We start from the raw sequence: 22,442 nt of genomic DNA, 5'->3' as shown, positions 1-22,442 counted from the left end.
AGCTCTTGATCAAGCTGCCTTCCGCAGACAGTAATATAGCATCTGGTCTTCCTAATGCTTCCGAGGCTAGTCTGATTGGCTGAAGAGCTTCCTGAAGGTTTTTTTTGCAACCTCAAAATCATTGTCCAGCATAAGCGCATAAGTCTAGAAAGGCCTATTTCGAAAAAAAATTCTTTGGTGCAATCAAAACCGAGAATGAAGTGCTCCAGCATCGTTTCAGTCGAGTTCCAACAACCCTCCCGTAACTTGACAGATGAGCTCAGTTTCGCGTACCTACTTGCAAATCGCAGATGTCGCTACTGTTCGTAAACAACGGGTCCATCCTTCACCGACGCAACCATTTTTGTCCATGCGAAAACATCTTTTTGTTTCGTGGTGAGTGGAAGCCAACGAAAGGCTAGCGTTTCGTATCAAAAGGACGCATTCAACAGAAGCGCAAAACTAATGTTCATTAAATTGAAATTATTTTGATTTTTCTTTTAATTTGTTGTAAGAAATGTAATAAAACCAAATGTTTAAACTGTCTTCCATATTAATTGGTGACTGCGCATGCTAGACCAAAACTCGAAAAAAAACATCTGCAAATGATTATTTTTAACTTCCATTTTGGCTTTGCCACCAGATATGTAGCTGTAAAATGTTAGCATAAGTAACCTAATTTATTACTTGCTGGTGCTTAATAACCGCACTAGAAGAAAACATGAGTATCTTATAAATTTTGTGCGTGCCGACTATTTTGCCTTTACCCGTTTTATAGATATAATTTTCACTTCTAGTAAACAAATTCATCATGCCGCACTTAATTTGCATTTATCTACCACAAAAAAGCGGAACCAGCAAATTAAAATTTCTGTTTAATGTTTTAATATTTTTTGTGCGGTTTGTTGTTGTCGGTTTTCGTCCTTTTCAAAAGTAGCGCTTGCCGCTTTGAATCTGATCACTCCTCCTGCAACATTTCTCCCTAAACATGTTTCCTATCTCACACCACTTCTTTCTGGACAACTTTCTAAACTTTCTACAAATACATTTTAATTAACGACATACAATCCATTCTTCTTCCTTTTGCCTATTGCTATCACCTCTCCTTCTTTCACAATTAGGCACTTTCTGGATTCAAAACTCACACTAAAGCCTCTTTCCGCAATTTTACAAACAGATAACAAATTACCGGCTAATCCAGGAACAAAAAGAACATTTTCAACCGGAATGATTCGTTTGCCGATTTCACTACTAAATGTCAATTTTGCCGTACCCATTGCTCTAGAGTGAATCTGCCTACCATCTGCCAAAACGACTTTTCTTTTGCAGGCCACTAATCCATCCAGAAGCTCTACGTTTCCAATCAAGTGCATCAAGCAACCGGAATCCAAACACCAATCTTCATCATTTGCATCCTTCGCTTCATGTTCTTTTCCTCCAGTAGCAGCAAAACAAATGTTTCTTCGTTCATCGTGGGTCGGTAGACGATTCATCGTGTGCACTGTGGATACTTTCGCTTCTTCTTCATCGTCGTCATCACTCACATGCAATTTAGGGCAATCCCGCCAGAAATGGCCCAACCGCTGGCAACAATAGCACTTCTTCCTTCTTCTGTCACTGTTGTCGCCGCTTCCATTTTTCACACGAGATTCCCGGTCACGAGTAGAAACCTTCATCGCTTTGTCGGATTCCATACCTTCGTTCTTCCGCTTCCACTCGTCGAGCAGCTTACCCTTGACGTAGTCCTGTTTTAGCTCTTCCACTGGACGACTCTCCAAAGCAGTTATGACTGCATCATAGCTAGTCGGTAGGCTTGACAAAATGATGGCTACAATCCAGTGTTCCTGCAGTCCCTCACCAAGAGCAATTAAACGGTGCACTAGCTCAGCAACTTCCATCAAATGATTCGCCATGTTACCGCCTTCCTCCAAATTTAAGCTAAGTTTCCTGTTGCCAAGTAGAGCGCTCAAGTAAAATTTCACCTTTTTCCGTAAGTAATTATGACATTTGTTTAACTGACAGCATTTTAACGAAATGATGCTGTAAGAAGGATGTGAAGAAAAGGGCACCAGGTTGTTTACGATTTGGACTTAGAGAAATTTTGTTCGTTTCCTCAGGAAGTGTGATTGAAATTTAAATTTAATTTTTGCGCGCGTATGGGGAAAATCCAGATAGTGAGATTTCAACGCCACGATGTCAAAATCTCGATTTTTATCGAACTTTCATGTACCTCGGATTTTTCTTCGGAAATTGTTAGTATTTGGGCTATATATTCATAATCGGAAGACGAGAAAATACTTTATCGGTGAAAATTTTTCCATACATTTTGTATGGGACGTTTTTTGTTTAAATTCAGTATTTAATTAATTTTAGTATGGAAAATAGCCAAAAACTAAGATAAATCAAAATTTCCCCGATGGAATATTTTAAAACTTTCCAATAGGAGGCAATCAGTGAAGTACTAGATTGAAAGTAGTGAGCTGGATTTTTGTATGGTGAGATGTTCAATTCTCCATTTTTGCAATGAATTGGTGCAAACAGCGTGGGTTATATGATTTCTTGGCTAATTTGATGCTGTTTGAGCAAAAGTTTGGGTAACTTTGTTGTTGTATTATTTATTTCTTGCAACTTCAATAACACAGTACCCAAAGTTTTGCTCAAACAGCATCAAATTAGTCAAGAAATCATATAACCCACGCTGTTTGCACCATTTCATTGCAGAAATGGAGAATTGAACATCTCACCATACAAAAATCCAGCTCACTACTTTCAATCTAGTACTTCACTGATTGCCTCCTATTATAAAGTAATAGCTAAAATGCTGACTTTCCGTGAAGAAAGATCCGAGGTACATGGTAGTTGGATAATAATCCAAATTTTGACACCGTGCAACGGAGTTGAATGAGAGACGCTGGGATTCTGAGGGAACTTTTAATGGGTGTGTGAAGAATTAGCTAAGTTAAAATTCACAAATAAAAAGAAATTAAAAAAAACTTTTAATGGTATTACAACGAGAACTATGGTTGGATACTAATTATAAATTCTGCAATATTGGAGTTCGGACTACGGTGGGAGGAATTCGGCTGGGACTCTGGCGGTTACCTTGTGGAGTTTTAGATGAAGTACGAGGTAGGACAAAGCTTCACGGGGAATTAAATGAAGATCCACGAAAGATTCTTTGTGATGAATCTTTTGGCATTCCATACGAAGGTTGTCTTTGGGGTTTCACAGAAAGTCCTCTTGAATTTCTTCCAGATGTTCCACCGAAAAATCCACCTGAAGTTCGCAGGGGATTCTTATAAAATGTCTCTGAGATTTTCATTAGAAGTTCTACAAAAAATCCCTCCGTGAGTTCCTTCTAATTCAGGGTTTATTTATTTTGTTTTTTTTTTTTTATTTTGGGATCTTCTAGGAGTTCCTTCAGGGTTTTCTCCAGAGGTATTTTCTAAGATTCTATCAGGAGTTTTTTCGAACTATTCTACAATAATTTCACCCGGAATTTCTTAAGTATTTTTTATCCGGGATTTCTGAAGTATTATTTATTCGGAGATTGCCGCAGGAATTCCTTCCGGGATCATTTCAGGAATTCCTTCTAGGATTTCTATAGGAATTCATTCTTAGATTTGTCCTGGAGATCTTTCAGTGATTCTTCCAGGATTTCTTTCTAAGATACAACTTTTTGAGATTTATCTAGGTTTTCTCTGGACGTTTCTCATGTCAATCCTCAAAGAATTCCTTTGTAATTCCTCTAGCTTCATCCGGGATTCCTCCAGAAACTCCTTCTAGGTTTCCTCTAGGAGTAAATTTATGGGTTCCTCTCATAGTTTCTTCTGGTATTTCTCCAGGATTTTCTTCTAAGATTACACCAGGAGTGGCATCAGGGACCTCTCCAGAAATTTTACCCGGGGTATCTTCCGGGAATTTTCAAAAGTTCTTTCCGGAATTTCTTCAGAACTTCCAGACTCCTGGAAAATAAGTCAAGGTTCTTCCAGGAGTTCCTTCTAAGATTTGTCCAATAATTTATCCAGGATATCCTTCCGGGATTCCTCCAAGAAATTCTACTGGGATTCCTTGCATATTACATAATTTGGAATTCATTCTGGAAGTTTCTTAAATTTTGCTCATGGAAATACTTCAGAAGTTTTTTTTTATTCTTTATGAAAGTACTCCAAGACTTGCTCTTGAGTTCCTTATAAAATTCCTCCAACAGCTTCTTAAGGAATATCTCCAGCAGTTTTGCAGGGAATATCTACACGAGCGATTTCAGAGATTCTTTAAATAGTTTCTTCCCAGATAAAAATCTCAACACATTCAAAAAGGTTCTGGAGAAATCATAAAAAAAACTTGTGAAAGAATCCCTGAAAGAACTTCTAGAATAATTTCATATGAATCTTCTGGAGGAATCTCGGAAGGAATTTCTAGAGAATTCCATGAAGGAACCTCTGAAGGAATCCCGTATGGAGTTACAGGAGTAATCCTGGAGAGAACTCCTGGAAGTTCTGAACAAATCCTAAACAAATAGCTGGAATAATATCTGAGGGAACTCCCTTAGGTATCCCAGAAAGAACTCCTGGAGCAATCCTGAATTAATTTCGAGAGAGATCTAGGATGGAATTTCTAGAGGAATCCCAAGCAGAAATTCTGAGGGAATCCCAGAGCAATTCTCGTAGGGATCTCGGAACGAATTATTGGAATTCAGAAAGATTTCATAATAATACGATAAATGACTATTTTTTTACCAGGAATAGTGTATTACGTAAAGCTAATATTATACAAATTTCATCTAAATCGGTTGAATATTGGTGGAGATATCGTTGAAACAAGAATTTTGCCATTTGAGAAGTTTCTTCACCGTTATAGCTCTAGATTCAAAAGTACTGAACCGATTTCTATCAAAACTGTTCTGTATGTAAAGTATAAATGTAGAAATATTGTGTAAAAATTTAATTCAATTTGATCTAGCCGTAACAAAGTTATAGCCGTATAAGTGGCACAAAGTCACAATAATCAAAAATGTTTTTTTTTTGTATCGTGACATTCACACAGTTATAACTTGAAAAGTTTTCAAGCAATTTGGCTAAGAACAGTTTTTATAATGGTTTTACAGTTTCAAATGCTAATAAAAATCGGAACAGTCATGACAGTTGTACAAACAAAATAGTACACACGGAATAAAATGGTTAAAATGTACCTAAAATATGCCTTGAAGCGATTTGAGTTTTGAATACTAGAAAAACGTATTGAACCGATTTTAAGATTTTTTTACCAGTTTATTGATACTCTGTTAAGAACTTCGAGTCAAATCTCCAGACGTCTTGACGAGTTACATCAAAATTATAGCCTTTACAATTTTTAAAACGGATGAAAAAATTTACTAAAATCTTATTTTATGATATTAACCGAGATATTAACAATATCTGCGCCAATACCAAACTGAATTTGTTGTCATTGTTATGATATTAGCTACACATTACATATTATTCCTGATCAAAAAAATATTTGATTTTGTGAACGCAATCAAAAGCTATGCATCATTTTCTGTGTCCAAATTTCATCGAATACAGTCTTTACTTCTCATGGTTCTAGTGCACCATAGAACATTTTATTCAACAAACGAAATGAAATGATTATGATGCAATAGTTTTTAGAATCATTCTCTCATCAGCTAAACTCAAATGCTATTTACTTTTTTCAATAGTCGAATTATTTATAAAGAATTCAGTTTTGGGGTGTCTTTATAAATTTTTAAACTACGTAACGGCAAATTATTCAACCTCAATAAATTCAATCTCGTGTTCAGATGCAGCCATGCTGAGGGACGACGGAGCACACATTATAGAGCGACACGGCTAAATACTAATGCACACTGTGAACGCGCAGGCGCGAAAGAAGAAACACAAAGAAAGAGAAATGCCCCTTTTACTCACGGAATAATACATCGACATATTATTCCGTACGGAAAATCAACAACATGACTGACAGCATCGCATGACAGTGCCATCTGTTGGCAAATCTTTCTGGCTGTGAATTACTTATCAACTGCGAACGCCTAAGTAATTTTGATTGCAAAAGTTTTACGTGAGCATTACTTGTCCTATCCTTTTACACAGTACTTATCAGGTGGAAACCAGCCATTAGCGAACACAGTTTACGGAACACATAAATTTTGTTGGTCAAAGAGCCCCGCTCGTGGTAGCTCTTCAATGCCTCCCACATTTCATACGCGGTGGTTGCTCCCATAACATGGCACAACTGGTCGTTGTCCAACGCCAAACCGATAGTCGCTCTTGCCTTGCCGTCCTTCGCCAGCCATCCCACAGGAACGTCGGTCGGTTTTTGCTCCTTCACGATTTCTAATAAATCACTCTGCACCAGCAGCAGCTCCATACGAAACTTCCAACTCGCCCAGTTGAAATTGTTGAGCCGCTCGAACTGGATCTTCGCCTCCGCCATTCTGCCGCCGAACGATAATACACCACCAGCAAGCAACAGAAATATTCTCTAATTTCTTTTCGATTCGCTGCAATTTCTTCTCACTCGCGCCGCGCAACTGAACCCATTACCTGTTGGCCGACCTCCGAAATAAAGAAAGATTACACGATCGCAAAAGAAAAGACTACGCGCGATGTTACTTAGGACTATCGTATATTTGGTGTTTCGCTCGGAAGGTTTACTTATTGACTAAAGAGGTATAACATAAAAACAAATAACATACACTTCTGCAACGCTCATCGTGGCAGTGTTGCCAGTTTATAAGGGGCGCTCACTGTTCATCCAACACAACGACCATGCTTCTTCAAAGCCCAATACATCCTCCTCCTCCTCCACCGGCCCGAGAGATGAACCAACAAACGAACCAGAAAGTGATGATCAAATTGGCTTCTTTAACGGTGTTAAGATATTTCGATATTCTGAATCTGCATGCCAAACTGAGCCGAAATCCAAATTTTCATGAATTTTGGTGCCCGGGAACCTATTTAAAAATCAATTTGAAGTTTGTATGGGAGCGATTTGTCGAATCACCCCTCGTCGCAGTTTGTACTGGGTCAAGCTGTCAAACAGTTGCTCAGCTGTCAAACAGTTGCTCAGTTGTCAAAAGGTGATTTCAAAAAATCGCTTTGAAATTGATTTTAGGTACCAAAATTAAGTTCTAAAAATCAGAAAAAAATCATGGTGGCTCAGAAAGAGGTGATCTTTCATATAAAATCAAAAAAATAATAAATTTTTCAAAATTTAAAAGCCCAATTCAATGAGGCATGGTCTTATTGCGCGCAAACCCCAAAATTTTATTCCCACCGTTGGGTTTCCGCGCCGAAGACCCAGCTCACAGCGACACAGAGACATGACAGCAATCGCCGGACAGTTGGTAATCCTGATATTTGACGGCGGTCATCCGTTAGTTGTGAGAGTGGATTGTTTTCATGCAAATAGAGCATTTCGCTGAAAATGCACGTGTATTAAGTAAATATTGTCAGATTTCTTGCTGTGTTAGTGTGGAATTTAGCGGTTTCCTTTTTCGCGGAAGCCATCGCTGGAAGAAAACGTCATGAAATTCAACGAAGCATCGAAAAGTTTCCGTGAAAAAAGCAATATCCAAAACAATTTTGGCCGAATACTCCTTACTACCTGAACTCGGTTCATTCCCTGTTGTGCATTTGGACGAGTCGGACGTGTGCTCCGTATCTCACCACGCGATAGACCTTGGTGAAGTAGAGTTTTTTCCCTCGCAATTGCGGAAGGTTTTTTATATCGTGCGTTCTCCCGGCAGTGATGTGGAAAATGAACAGCAGTGGATAAATAAATCAAGAGGTGAATATCGAGAATATTGATGTACTTTGTCTTACGTGACTAGATGTTTTCCAGAACCCTATCACAAACAAACAGATGCAGCACTAATAATTCCCACGTACACCGATTCACGTTTATTTAAAAAAAAATAATAGTAGGCCAATTGCCCATCTGTGGCGTTCGCAGCGTTTTTGTTCAAGTTTTGCATTCGCTCACTTGTCCGAAGTGTAGTGTCGCAAGGTGGTATCCAGCGCAACGCGGAAGCGAGTTGCTTGCATCATCGTACATCAAGGTCAAGGAATAATCGCATCCGAAAGTCATCATCGCCATCATCAGCCCCTCCGTCAACAAAGAGGACGGCGGCGACGGGTGCGAAGGCAGACGCGACGGACAGCTTTACCATCTGCCTGCCTGTGATAAATATCTACACGCTGCGGTCTACCTGCTGCGGTCGGATAAGTATCACTCTTTCGATACACTCTTTTGTCCGCCCAATTTGTTTTATCGCTTTTGTCTATTGTATCCCCAGTTCACATTCGACCACGTGTTTTTTTTGACATCCATAACAGTGGTTCCCAAACTACTGTATACGGGTAAGGGTGTACAAACTGTAAATAACAGAACATTTTTTTTTGTTTTTTTTATTAGATATTTTTTTCTTTTTTTTTCTCAATACAGTTTTTTTTTTGCATCCTACAGGGTGCGCTAAAATAAACATAAGAATTGAATTCGTATATTATTAGTACAAGTTTTTTTTTGCTTTTTTTTTCTATATATTATTAACATTGTTTGGTTTACAAACCAAACAGTTGTCGTCCTAAGGAAGAAAGTGCACTGTAAATACACAGACAAACAGACGTAACACTTCGAACATTTTTTGATTCAAATCATAGTCACGGAAACATATTCGCCCAATGCTAAAATGACTAGGTTTGACCGACCATCAACTAGGTGGCGGTAGTGAGCAAACGTCAAACTCGAACAAAAACGATGTGAGCGCCACAGGTGGCTAGTTGGCCAACTATCAAATTTTGAAAAAGATCGTTAAATCGAAGTACGATGAGAATTATCAGAGTGTTACGTCTGTTTGTCTGTGGTAAATACTTTAAGGTTTTTCTCTTCCTCTTTTGCACTTTTGAGTTATTTTCCATAAATTTGTTTCCACATGGACGATTCGATTGGAAGCGAAACGCCTCCCAATGATATCATTGCCCTTACGCGGTTTTATCAGCCATCTTCGCCTGGACCTTGGGTTGTCTATTTCCGGCGCAAATGCAAACCATTGAATATGCTTTCGATTTCTCGAGAGCTGACGCGTAAGTATCCTGGGACCGTTATTCACCAAGTGAAAGCATCCAAGCTGCGTGTTACCGCACCTAGCTACAAAGCAGCAAATGAAATTGCTCAACACGAAGCGTTTACTGTTGAATACGCGGTCTATGTGCCAGCACGAGAAATGGAGGTGGAGGGAAAGATCCTCGACGAAATGCTGACATGTGAGGACATCAAGACCGGCTTTGGTCGATTCAAAAATAGGTCAATTCCTGATGTGGCTATCCTAGACTGTAAACGCTTATCTAAGGCTTCCATGGAAAAAAATAGAAAGGTGTACTCGCCTTCAGCGTTTTTTCGAGTGACTTTTCCAGGTTCCTCTCTCTCTCTCTCTTCTTGGCGTAACGTCCTCTTTGGAACAAAGCCTGCTTCTCAGCTTAGTGTTCTATGAGCACTTCCACAGTTATTAACTGAGAGCTTCCTCTGCCAATGACAATACCACGAAGATACCGAAGATGGGCCCTTTTCCAGGTTCCGTCCTCCCGGAATTTGTTGTAATCGATGGTGGTTTTTACCCAGTGCATCTTTTTAGGCCGAAGGTTTTTAATTGTACCAAATGCAAGTAGTTTGGTCACAGTGATAGCTTTTGCAACAACAAGCCCCGTTGTGGCAAATGCAACCAAGCACATTTGGAGGACTCTTGCACACAGAAAGCGGAAAAATGTAGCTACTGTGGCGGAGATCCACACGACTTGCAAGTTTGCCCGGCTTACAAAAGACGCATTCGAAATGAGAGTCGCTCTATTGTAAGGCGCTCCAAGCAGACCTATGCGGAGATGGTGAAATCTTTTAAAACACCAGATTCCGTGTCTGAATCAGCTGTCCCAGTTGAAAATCCATATCAGGAGTTGTCTTCTGATGATCAGGACGATGGTGAAACTGATGAGGGTGGATCTCTTTCGGAGGTACACGCACGTGGAAAAAGGAAGTCATCATCTTCCCCGGGATTGCGCCGAAAAGTCTTTTTGAAGTCTTCCCTCAAAAGTTTGCCTAATGTCAAAGGAGACGGGGTAAACTTAAAAACTCCGAAGAATCAGGTTCCTCTAGCTTCAGATCCATGTTGTAGCAAGAACCGGTCAACCCCCTTTCCGCCTGTTAAATACACTTCAAAAAAAAAACGACAAGGTAGCAAGAAAAAAGCTATCAAAGTTCCTCGCAGTTCAAGCAAGCCTTCTAGATCCAAGCGAGGACTGTTTACTTTTATGGTTCTCGTGGATCGCTTATATGATGCCCTCAGCCTTCTAGAAGCATTTAGAGGCATTATTGATATGTTTATACCTCCAAGAATTTCAATTAACCGCCGTCATCTTTGGAATGCGGTTTCTGCACTATCACATCTAGTTTTAATTCTGGGTGATATGAACGCACATGGTACAGGGTGGGGCGAACCATATGACGATAACAGAGCGGCCATTTTCTATGATTTGTGCGACGATTTCAATTTGAACATTTTAAATACAGGTGAAGGGACACGTATTGCATCTCACGGCAAAGAAAGTCGTCTCGACCTATCACTGGGGTCAAGTTTGTAGTAATTGAACCTCGTCGGTTGGTGGTTGAATACAGAATGAATTTATTTCTCTAAATACTGTCAAATGTACACTATGATCAAAGACTACTTAGATGCTACATTCTCTCCCTTTGTCAATTTTACAAATAATACAGTTTATGAATAGGGTGGGTGTACCAATTATGGCACTACCTAAGGCAAGCTATTTATACAAAAATAACGAGAAGACCAACGAATGTCATCAATAAGCTAAAAGACAGCTTAGTTTCCATACTTTACAGGAAAAATATAGAAACAGAGCCAAAACTACTTCTAGTATTTGTTGCACTACGATCTATTAGATTAAGGCGAAACTGGAAGCATTTCCTCACTTTTTGGTTTTTGATTTTTTATTAAATAACGAAGCAATATATTCAAAATCGGTTTTCGTGCACATGTAGAGTATGGATCAAGGTATCTTCTGAATTTTTTATGTAGTGGAAAATGTTATTCGTTTTTGCAAAAACCATTTTTTAACAAAATTTCACAAAAAAAATGGTTTCTGCAAAAATGGAAAACATTTTCCACCTCAAAAAAATCCAGAAGATACCTTGATCCATACTCCACATGTGCACGAAAACCGATTTTGAAAATATTGCTTTGTTATTTAATAAAAAATCAAAAACCGAAAAAATGAGAAAATGCTTCCAGTTTCGCCTTAAGTAACTAAGTTAATATCTACACACAAAACATTAACTCAAAAATTAAACTGTTATATACAATCACAAACTGAACATCCCTAAATTAAATTGTACAAAACACACACTATTGATAACACACTATTGATAACACAATCAAACGAAAGCACGATCCCTTATGTATTAAAACGAAAACACGATATCGGCAGTCATTTAGCAATCTCATCTCGAGGAATAAAGATCACTGTATCCCCCACGCGCGCGAGTTTTGTAAAAACAAAAATTATGAAGTGCACTTATATCTACTACCGAATAAATCAAGTCGCGAATAAAGTGTAGTTTATATCTCTAACTTGGAGTGTATTACTTGAACTTGGTGAAGGAAGAGGACATTTGGAACGGGAGCAAGGACAGGATTTGGCAGTTAGTGAAAGTGTACTTGGTTGGAAGAATTCTGGACTGGAAAAGAAACTCGCGCATACCAAAAGGACAGTGATTCTACCGTTGGTCCAATTAGTGAAACCCTGGGTCAATTTCTCTCAACCCACGAATCAAGGAAGAACATTGTGGTGCCGTGACCAGGATGTGTGGTTGAGAGCGGCCATTGCACCGGAGATCATTGTTCGGAATTAGGCGGTTCAGAAGCTTGGAAATTGTCATTTTGCTGTCAGTCGAACATCGTTGCACAACGTCATAGCAGAGTTAGAAATATTTCAATCACAAAAACTGCATAGCATTGAAACCAACCCACTGACATCACTTTGGTGGGAAATGATAGACGATCATTTGTGGTGGTAGCTGCACTCACCTCCTGTTGGCAATATTGAACATACAAGGCCTTATTTCGTAAGGCCACAGGCGAAGATCTTCGACAACTCTGCGAATTGGGATTGACATTGCGCAGCTTTACTAGGCCTACATAGTTACGGACGTGCAAAAGGATCAACCGTGTTGGATCCGAACTTGGATTGAAGAATTCTTGAAAATACAAGGTCTATTGTTGACAGACCTCAGTCTGCTGATAAGGATTAGCTGATGTACTACCAAAGCAATTAGGATACGGCTGCTGTCTCGGAGTCTGGAAACCAGCCAGTGTCGAAGCATTAAAACTTCTGCCGAACGGAAACGATAGTTTGATTTGATACAAGGCCTACAATCGGTAGGCCACAGGTGAGTGGCCTTCCAATCTATGACGCTTTCTTGCTGGTACGCTTATGTGATCATTCCTTTTCCGATCATCGCTGAGCGCATCGTATTCCTGATAATCAACAAAACATTGCTGATGCCGATATTGCTGCTGCTAGGTTGGTGAGCCGTTCTTCGATACATCTACGGAACGGAGTTTGGGTGTTGATAACTTAATACAAGGTCTATAATCGGTAGGCCACAGGTGAGTGGTGTGGGGTATGAACAAAGCTGAGTAGCATTCACCATGCGTGTATTTCCCCTAGCAAGCATCAGTGACAGCCAGCACCATGACGGGGTCGTCGTCAGTGTGATGCTGCCTCTTTGACGAGTGGACTGTTGGCGGAGCAAGTCGCCATCACCGTGAGGTTCCGTATTATGCCAAGTGATTCTACTGCAGTTTGCTAAGATGGCTGGGAACGGATTGTTCCAGTGAGTTGCTCGGTATTCACATTGGCGATCCTGCCAGGAGTAGGCTGACCAGATTTGTCCCGTTTAAATACGGGACACATTTTCGAAACCCAACAGAAAGGAAATCAATGTCCAAAAACAGAATTGCATGTTGTTAATAATGCTATTTCAACTGGAAAGAACGAATAAATCAATCAAAAACATAAGCAATGTACCAGTGGCGAGCATTTGAAAATAAAGTTGTCCCGTTTAATACGGGACGGATGGTCAGCCTAGCCAGGAGTGCATCATAATCAATAACAAGTTAATCATAAAATAGGTAGAATCACTTGGCATAAAAACAGTGAGAGAAAACAAATCGTTTTGGTGTGTGAAGTGTGTGGTGGTGCTGCCAGTGAAGTGGGTGTTGCAATTCTGCGGTTCCTGACGAATGCTAGAGCGCGGAAAGTTTTTGTTTTTCCAACCGCGTTCTGTTTTAGCCTTGGTTCTAGCACAAACACATGAACAAAGGCGCGGTGACGTGGTTGATTTTTGTTGTCGACTGGTAGCACGCTGTGGATAGGTGGTCGGTCGATGATTGCATGCATGTTTCTTCATGTTCTTGCTCGGCATGGATGGTCGCGCTTTCGTTGATTCCTCGGATCGTACATGCTCGTGTTGTCGCTCGGTTGAACGGTAAATGCAAACAGGTTGATGTGCATGATGGTAGAGGTGTTTGACTATTGTGAATGTTGCCGTAAAATACTCGCGGCGTTGGTTGGTTGGGTTGGTTTTTGCTCGGGTTTTTGGTTGAGCAAATTAATGGCGTGTCGAACCGCCGAAAATTTTTCTGCATAAGGAAAATGCAGGGACGTGTAATGAAAACCGTCCAAGGAAATGGCATTTTTTTTAGATAACCGCCGAAAATTATTCTGCATAAAGAAATGCAGGGACGTGTAGTGAAAACCGTCCAAGGTAAAGGCGTTGTTGGATAACCGCCGACAATTTTTCTGCATAAGGAAAATGCAGGGACGTGTAATGAAAACCGTCCAAGGAAACGGCATTTTTGGATAACCGCCGAAAATTATTCTGCATAAGGAAAATGCAGGGACGTGTAATGAAAACCGTCCAAGGAAACGGCATTTTTAGATAACCGCCGAAAATTATTCTGCATAAAGAAAATGCAGGGACGTGTAGTGGAAACCGTCCAAGGTAAAGGCGTTGTTGGATAACCGCCGACAATTTTTCTGCATAAGGAAAATGCAAGGGCAAACAAAAAGGAAACGGCATTTTTGGATAACCGCCGAAAATTATTCTGCATAAAAAAATGCAGGGACGTGTAGTGAAACCCGTCCAAGGCAAAGGCGTTGTTGGATAACCGCCGAAAATTTTTCTGCATAAGGAAAATACAGGGACATGAAATGAAATCCGTCCAAGGAAATGGCGTTATTGAAAAACTGCCGAAAATTGTTTGCATCAGGAAAATGCAGCGATGTGTAAAGAAACCCGTCTAAGGAAATGGCGTTGCATGATAACTGCCGAAAGCTGTGCGTGAGGAAAATGCAGGGACGTGTAATGAAAACTGCCCATAAAAATTGCATATCGTAAAACAGTTTAAAATTCGAAGAACGCAATGAAAACATATCTACTGAAAATATGTTGTAGAACCTCTTTCGAACTCGTTTTGTAGAATCTATTTTCGTATAATGAAGGACATTTGTGTGTTATATATGGTCCATCTGTACCATCACATTGAAACATTGAAAATGGAGTTGTATGATATACGTTGAATGCGTCGAATTTTTGCAATCGTGAATAACGATTGATTTGAGTGAGAGAAAAACAGGGCCGGCTACATAACGAGACGTGCGCTTGAAGGAGAGAAGACGCATCACCCAACTGCGTGTGTTGTAGTTATTTTTATTGGAGCTCGGCAAAACCCCATAGATGATCGGTTAGCATTGCAAGTTATCAATCAAATGATATACAGGGGATGGCCAAAATGTTTGGGATAGGCAACTTTTTTTCTCCCACAAAAAAAATCAACATGCTGTAACTTTTAATAGAGTGCATAAAAAAATCTCAAATTTTGACTGTTTGTCAACATATTATATGTGCATCATTGGTACAAATTTGGGCTTGATTGTTTTTTTTTTCGCGAAGTTAGAACCGTTCGGCTAAAACACTATTATTTAGACAACTCATTTTTGAACTGTCATATCTCGGAAAACAGTGAACCGAATTGAATGAACTTTTTAAAGATTATCAACAATATATTGATACTTAATACGACGTCATAAAATGTAATATTTTCTCACGGCGAATTAAGTTATACCGGATTGAAATTTTTACCCATATAGAGTAAAATAAGTCAAATTTACAATACCACACAAAAATTACTGAATGTGTTCTTCCTTCAATTTAAATAGGCTCTAATATATCTGATTAGAGATAACTTGAGAACAGAAGTGGAAAATCTTTGGATATCAACACTAAAATTTATTGACATTGATGTAAAAAAAATACATTTTTTCGAGAAAAATCGAAAAAGTGTCAATCCATGATAACTTTTTTCAACGTTTAATAAGTACCCATGTTTTAATTGTTTGTGAAGCATTTACATATTGTTAGTGTACGTTCAAAATTTCATTCAATTCGGTTCACTGGTTTCCGAGATATGACACCTCAAAAATGAGTTGTCTGAAAAATAGTGTTTTACGCGAACGGTTCTAACTTTGCGAAATATTAATCAATCGAGCCCAAATTTGTACCAATGATGCACACATAATATGTTGACAAACAGTAAAAATTTGAGATTTTTTGATGCGCTCTATTTATAGTTAAAGCTTGTTGAACTTTTTTGTGAGAGAAAAAAAAAGTTGCCTATCCCAAACATTTTGGCCATCCCCTGTAGGTTCGATATTAACAAAAGTGCGTTTACTAAACAAAAAAGTAAATATGGCCATTCGTCTTAATTCTTGTATCTGGAAGTGTACCTTGTTGCATTGGTGCCATAAGGATGAAGAGAACGAAATTGAGGGTTTGAGCGTAAAAATAACAAGTCTGATAGTAAGAAAACTTTTTTTTTTCGGAGAAGAGGGAGAATGTGGGGTATGAACAAAGCTGAGTAGCATTCACCATGCGTGTATTTCCCCTAGCAAGCATCAGTGACAGCCAGCACCATGACGAGGTCGTCGTCAGTGTGATGCTGCCTCATTGAAGAGTGGACTGTTGGCGGAGCAAGTCGCCATCACCGTGAGGTTCCGTATTATGCCAAGTGATTCTTCTGCAGTTTGCTAAGATGGCTGGGAACGGATTGTTCCAGTGAGTTGCTCGGCATTCACAAGTGGCCTTCCAATCAAACCCCATATTCTAGCTGGTACGCTTAAGGAAGTATTTCTTTCATGTATCTTGCTGAGGACTGTTAACGCCTCGTATCAGCAGTTTCCCACGTGCGTCAGAACTCGTCTTCCCAGAACCAGAAGCTGCATTATCATTCTATACAAGGCCTTTTTTTGGACAGGCCTCAGGTGAGTACCTGTCCAAAATATCGTACTTTGGTTGGCGGTACTTCCTGGTTCCGTGTGGTTTTGTTTCGTTCTCGGTTACGGAGTTTCGACGAGTGGTTTGGTTCAGGTATTAGGCATGGCAGAGCGGTTAATTAAAGATAAAATAGAAAAGCGGGAGCGTATGTTCGCTTCGCTCAAACGGCATCAGCAATTTCTAGAGAGCTATAATCATGAAACTCAAAGTGGGCAGGTACAGGGTCGGTTGGACAAATTGGATGATAAATTGGCAGATTTCGAGCAACTACAGGACGAAATAGCTGAGCTGGATGAAAATGAACAATATGAAGAGGAGAGCAACATGGTTGCTGAAAGATTCGAAAATCAGTACTATGCCATTCGAGGAGCCTTAACGATGAAGATTGCGCCACCGGTTACACCACCACCCCCGTTGGATACTAGCGTGAATAGGAACATGACAGCAGCAGGTTTTCATTCCGGTGTTCGCCTACCACAGATATCATTGCCGGATTTCGACGGTGATTATCGGAGCTGGTTGTCTTTCAAATCAACTTATGAATCTTTAATTTATGAGTCAATGGAACTGAGTGACGTTCAGAAGTTTCATTACTTAAAATCAGCACTCAAGGGAGAGGCAGCGCGACTAATCGATTCGTTAACGATCACAAGTGGAAACTACGTGATTGCTTGGGAAACAATCACAAAGCGATACTCCAACGAATATCTTTTGAAAAAAACGGCATCTGCAAGCTTTGATGGAATATCCCAAAATCCACAAGGAAACGGCGACGGCGATACATGGCTTGGTCGATGAGTTTGAGCAACGTCTGAAAATTCTCAAACAACTTGGAGATAAGACTGATACCTGGGGAGCATTGATAGTGCATTGGATGTGTTCGAAGCTCAACGACCAATCATTACAACTTTGGGAGGATCATGCTGCGTCGTTGGATGAGCCCACTTTCGCGGATTTGGTGAATTTCTTGGAGAAAAGGACACGGGTGCTGGAAGCTGTATCATCGAATGTAATGGAATCGAGTAAACCATCCCAAAAATCGAATACAAAGTATCAAAGTATTAGGAAGTTCCTAAGTAGTCTTCAAAGATCATCATTACGAGCGCGAGTTTTAAAAAGCAAGCTTTGGAAAAGTTCAAACTTGGTGATCAATTCAAATCTTCGCATTTTATTGCTCTTATGCTCCTTTGATCAAAAATAGTGCATCATTGATGCAAATCATTTGATACTAACGGTAGGCATTTAACTCGAATGCTTCTAATGTTCAAGTAATGTCATCCTGAATATTAGAAAAGGACTTAAAATGCATTGTTGCACTGCATTTCACACCTCAGTTCACGTTAATGCGCGCATTGGTAAATCGTAATAAACGGCGACACCTGGATCCAAAATTTATTGTTATACTAACCTACGCTGAATCTATGCCTTTCGTATGCTGATGTGAAATTGATTCAGGAAGAAGTATCAATTGTTGAAGCTGATAACAAAAAGCAACCAATATTTTAACCTTTCAGGACGCGCGCCTTTATGACCTTTAAACTGCACTCGCGCTGAATACGAGGAGCATGGTTTTTTGGTATTGTTGTAGATTTTACAACGGCGCACGTCCGGTTAAAAGAAGATGGATCCGATTGGATAGAACATTTTGATATGTTAGCTGAGGAAAGTGTTAGCTAACGCAAATCCCAAGAATTGAACTGAGGGAAAGTCATTAGAAATAACCTATTGCAGAACCTAGGCGTTGCTTGTGTCCACCTATTTACTGACCACATTAAAAAGAGTATAACCACCGTCGGTGGTATAACGCAAAATAGTTTGCGCGCTAATCTGTTTTCTTTTCTGAGAGTCAGTGAATTGTACTGGTGCTTATATTAGAGTGAACAGAGGGAACAGAGGCTTTCCCCAAGTATTTATATTTAATTAAAACTAACAGTACCTAATACGATTCATACAGAAAAATAATTTATTGCTGCTGTTAATGGAGAACAAAGAAAAATCTGTATTTCAATGATAATAACTTTTGGCGGCCTCAAAAAAGATTGGGACTTGGGTCAAACGTCCGAACTCGCTAATTCATGATGCGTGAAGGGATCTGCCAGAAGCGGTTCACGATCTGTCACCACCCCACTTGTTTGTATGTCCAATCTTCGATCCATCGATCCAAAGCCGATTTATTCAAATGCTGGAGAATGTGAAAATTAGCGCATTTTCGTTTTGTATAACATTGTTCAAATACCTAAGTGAACTTCAACTTCAACCGAAAGTGAGAAAGCTTCGGTGTCAATAAAGATTTTCAGCTGCCACCACCACAACGTTGCTGGTTACTAGGCCAACCACCGTAGGATCCTAGCTACCATCATATATGTTTGCTAGCTCTCGTAACGCTTTTCTTCATTATGCTAGTGTGAGGATTTGAGAAATGATTTGCATCAATGATGCAGTATTTTCATCGAAATGATAGGCACAAGTCATGGCAATGCTGATTTGAAAAATAAGGAGCGCGCATTCTCCTGCTCCTAGTTTTTTGGATCAATGCAATGCAATGCAAAGGAAATTTTGAAGACTGTTAGGAACGAAGGGGAACGACCATCTTCATCGGTGGCATGTTCATGCTGCGGAGAAAGTCACTACATGGCGCGGTGTGGTCAATTTCTCAAGCTGAGTTTGAAGGAAAAACTGGAGTTGGTGAACAACAAGCGTCTCTGCAGTAATTGTTTTCGAGCCGGTCACTGGGTACGCGAATGTAATTCGTCTTTTAGCTGTCGTACGTGTGGAAGGAAACACCATTCGTTGATTCACCCCGGTTTCCCTACGAGTAGCTCGAATGACAAGTCTGGTGGACCACATACAAGGGTTGCTGAGGCCCAAGGTACATCAACAAATGTGGTGGCTGACGGATCGGAAGCCGATGAGGGCGACGTAGGGCAGGAAGTTCAAGTTGGAAGTTACAATGTAGGAACCAAAGGCAAAGGAGTAAACTCTAGCGTTTTTCTATCAACGGTCATCCTAGTGATTCGTGATCAAAATGGCAACAAGCAATTGGCGAGAGCATTATTGGATAACGGATCAGAAGCGAATATAATGACGGAGCGGATGTGTCAAATACTGAAATTGAAGCGACGTTCTGTTAATGTTCCGGTTTGTGGAGTTGGCGAGTCAGAAACAAAGGCCAGACATGCGATTAGTACGATTATCAGTTCGAGGGTGACAGACTTCGCAGTGGACGTGGACTTCTTGGTTCTACAACGAGTCACATCCGATCTACCATCTACTTCAGTGTCAGTATCACAATGGAAGATTCCTGAGCATCTACGTTTAGCAGACCCGAACTTCAATAACTGCAGCCGGATAGATCTGCTCATTGGAGCGGAACACTTTTATCAGTTCTTGTCTTCTTCTTCTTCTTCTTCTTCTTGGCGTAACGTCCTCGCTGGGACAAAGTCTGCTTCTCAGCTTAGTGTTCTATGAGCACTTCCACAGTTATTAACTAAGAGCTTCCTCTGCCAATGACCATTTTGCATGTGTATATCGTGTGGCAGGCACGAAGATACTCTATGCCCAAGGAAGCCAAGGAAATTTCCTTTACGAAAAGATCCTGGACCGACCGGGAATCGAACCCGTCACCCTCAGCATGGTCATGCTGAACACCCGTGCGTTTACCGCCTCGGCTATATGGGCCCTTATCAGTTCTTGTACGAACGGGGAATGAGTCGAATCTCGTTAGGTGCCGGTCTTTCTATTTTGGTAGAAACAGTTTTCGGTTGGGTTGTCACGGGGAAATACTCATCAACGGATAATCAAGCAATCAAATGCTGTTTAGCAACGTCGTCTGAAAATTTGGAAGGAGCGTTAGAAAGATTTTGAAAAGTGGAAACTACTGAAGATCAACCCCTTTGGTCCAAGGAGGAACAAGATTGCGAGACACACTTTCGGGAAACCCATGGTCGTCTAGAGGATGGAAGATACGTTGTTGGTCTACCGAAACATATCAATTTTGACAGGATGGTAGGAGAGTCACGCTCGACGGCTTTGGACAGGTTTTTGAAGCTGGAAAAACGTTTGGAACGCAACTCTGAAATGAAAACTCAGTATCATGCCTTTATGCAGGAGTATTTAGAACTCGGTCACATGAGGAAGGTTGAGGAGGAACAAATTCTGGGTGCAATATGCACCTCTCAACGGCGGAAGGTGTTCTACTTGCCTCACCATGCAGTTTTAAAGGAGTCAAGCACTACTACCAAAGTGCGCGTTGTGTTTGATGGATCCGCACGCACCGACACTGGTTTCTCGTTGAATGACGCGTTGTTGAAAGGGCCAATTATCCAGGATGAACTTTTGACTCTTCTGCTGCGGTTTCGTAAACATGAGGTAGCACTAGTAGGAGACGTAGAAAAAATGTATAGGCAGATTCGACTACATTCGGATGACACATCCCACATTGGGCAAAATCAAGCCCAAAGGTGGAAAAAATTAATAACTTTCTTAATACAAGACACTATGTGACCATCAATGGCTTATTCGAAAGCAAATTTCCTCAAGAATTGGTTGGTGGATGATTCATGTATGGGCAACTTCTCTGAAGCGAGTTATAGAGCCCGTTTTACCCCAGTTACCCCACAAATTTGTGAATTTCTCTTATTTTATGGCACTTGTTATGATTTTAATGATTATTTCGCTGGGATACCATCGCCCCACTCCCATTGAGTAACGTTACATACAAAAAGTAATTAAAATGTTGGAATTTTAGGGTGTTGTGGGGTCAATTAGGCAATAGTATATTTTCAAGGTAGAAATTATTTTTTTATTTTTATTTATGATTTTTTACGTGACAATAACTAAATAAATGATCGAACACACATGGCTTATTCCTAAAGAAACCATTTTTGGCGAGTTTGAGCTCAAATTATTGGTTCTATTTAAGTTTTCCCACATACAAATATGAGTAGTTCCCATCCTTATACCACCGATTCCAAACATTTCCAAACGATGAGCCATTGCTTATATACTCCAAAAACATCCTGAATGTTGTTTGCGCATAGCCCCATAGACGGGAGGTGACGGCAGCATATAGTTTTAAAGCTTAGTTTACCCAAACTCCCCTATAAACTTATTTTTTATTGTTTTTAAATTAAAACAACTTTAACTTGAAACTTCTATGCATGATATGAGTTAATATTGATGAAGAGCTAACCAGAAATATCACTGCATCCTATGAAATTTGGAAATTCAGGGTACAATGGGGTTAAATAAAAAAAAAAAACAATCAAAAAGCTCGAATGACCATATAAGTTGACAAATAACTTGTTTGAAAGATAATATCCATACGAGTTCATTAATGACTGATTGATGCACAGGTAGAACACATACAGTGTCGGACAAAATAATAAGACCACTACCCGTTTTTCATACAAAATGGCCAAGTTTGACGATGTAATACTCGGTTTCTAGTGAACCGATTTGGCTGAAATTTTGACAGTCTCCATGGAATTACGTGAATTTTGATTTGTATTTAATTGATTGAGTTCTGTTCACTACATCAAAAGTTATGGATATACGAAACGACAAAATAATAGGACCACTTTTAGATTGTTATTACCAAAGGATATATGTGAGTATTTGATACTTGATGATTGACAAGCAAGTACTAAAATTAAGGATGCCATTTAAACCTGGGGACATTTTTATTTAATTAACCACAAATAACCATCATAAAAAATTGGTGTTAGAATTTTGTCGCACCGTATATCTGTAACTTTGAAAGTAGTGAACAGAACTCAATCAATTTAATACAAATCAAAATTCCCGTGATTTCATGTCGGCTGTCAAAATTTCAGCCAAATCGGATTACTAGAAACCAAGTACCTTATCGTCAAACTTGGCCATTTTGTATGAAATAGGACCGGCGGTCTTATTATTTTGTCCGACACTGTATAGCCGAAGCGTCAATCGTGCGAGTTTTCGACAAAACCATGCTGAGAGTGTTGGGTTCGATTTTTTGTTGGTCCGGGGTTTGGCATTATTGAAATTCCCTTGACATA

At 39.8% G+C, this 22,442-nt stretch overlaps 1 protein-coding gene across 11 annotated transcripts in view; it reads right to left on the bottom strand.

The window, feature by feature from the left end:
* LOC109416672 (transmembrane and coiled-coil domains protein 2) overlaps nt 1-22,442 on the bottom strand; it is a 510,917-nt gene that overhangs the window by 246,013 nt on the left and 242,462 nt on the right. The window contains exon 8 of one of the 11 annotated variants that reach the window (XM_062854932.1): nt 20,629-20,778. The exons of the other annotated variants lie outside the window; for them this stretch is intronic. Coding sequence (XP_062710916.1) covers nt 20,629-20,778 — 150 coding nt within the window. Of the gene's footprint in view, nt 1-20,628; nt 20,779-22,442 lie in introns of those variants that run through there. 11 annotated transcript variants of the gene reach the window in all.

This window comes from Aedes albopictus, chromosome 2 (genome assembly GCF_035046485.1).
Source record: "Aedes albopictus strain Foshan chromosome 2, AalbF5, whole genome shotgun sequence".
Taxonomy (NCBI): domain Eukaryota; kingdom Metazoa; phylum Arthropoda; class Insecta; order Diptera; family Culicidae; genus Aedes; species Aedes albopictus.
This window is presented reverse-complemented; position numbering and strand designations above follow the sequence as displayed.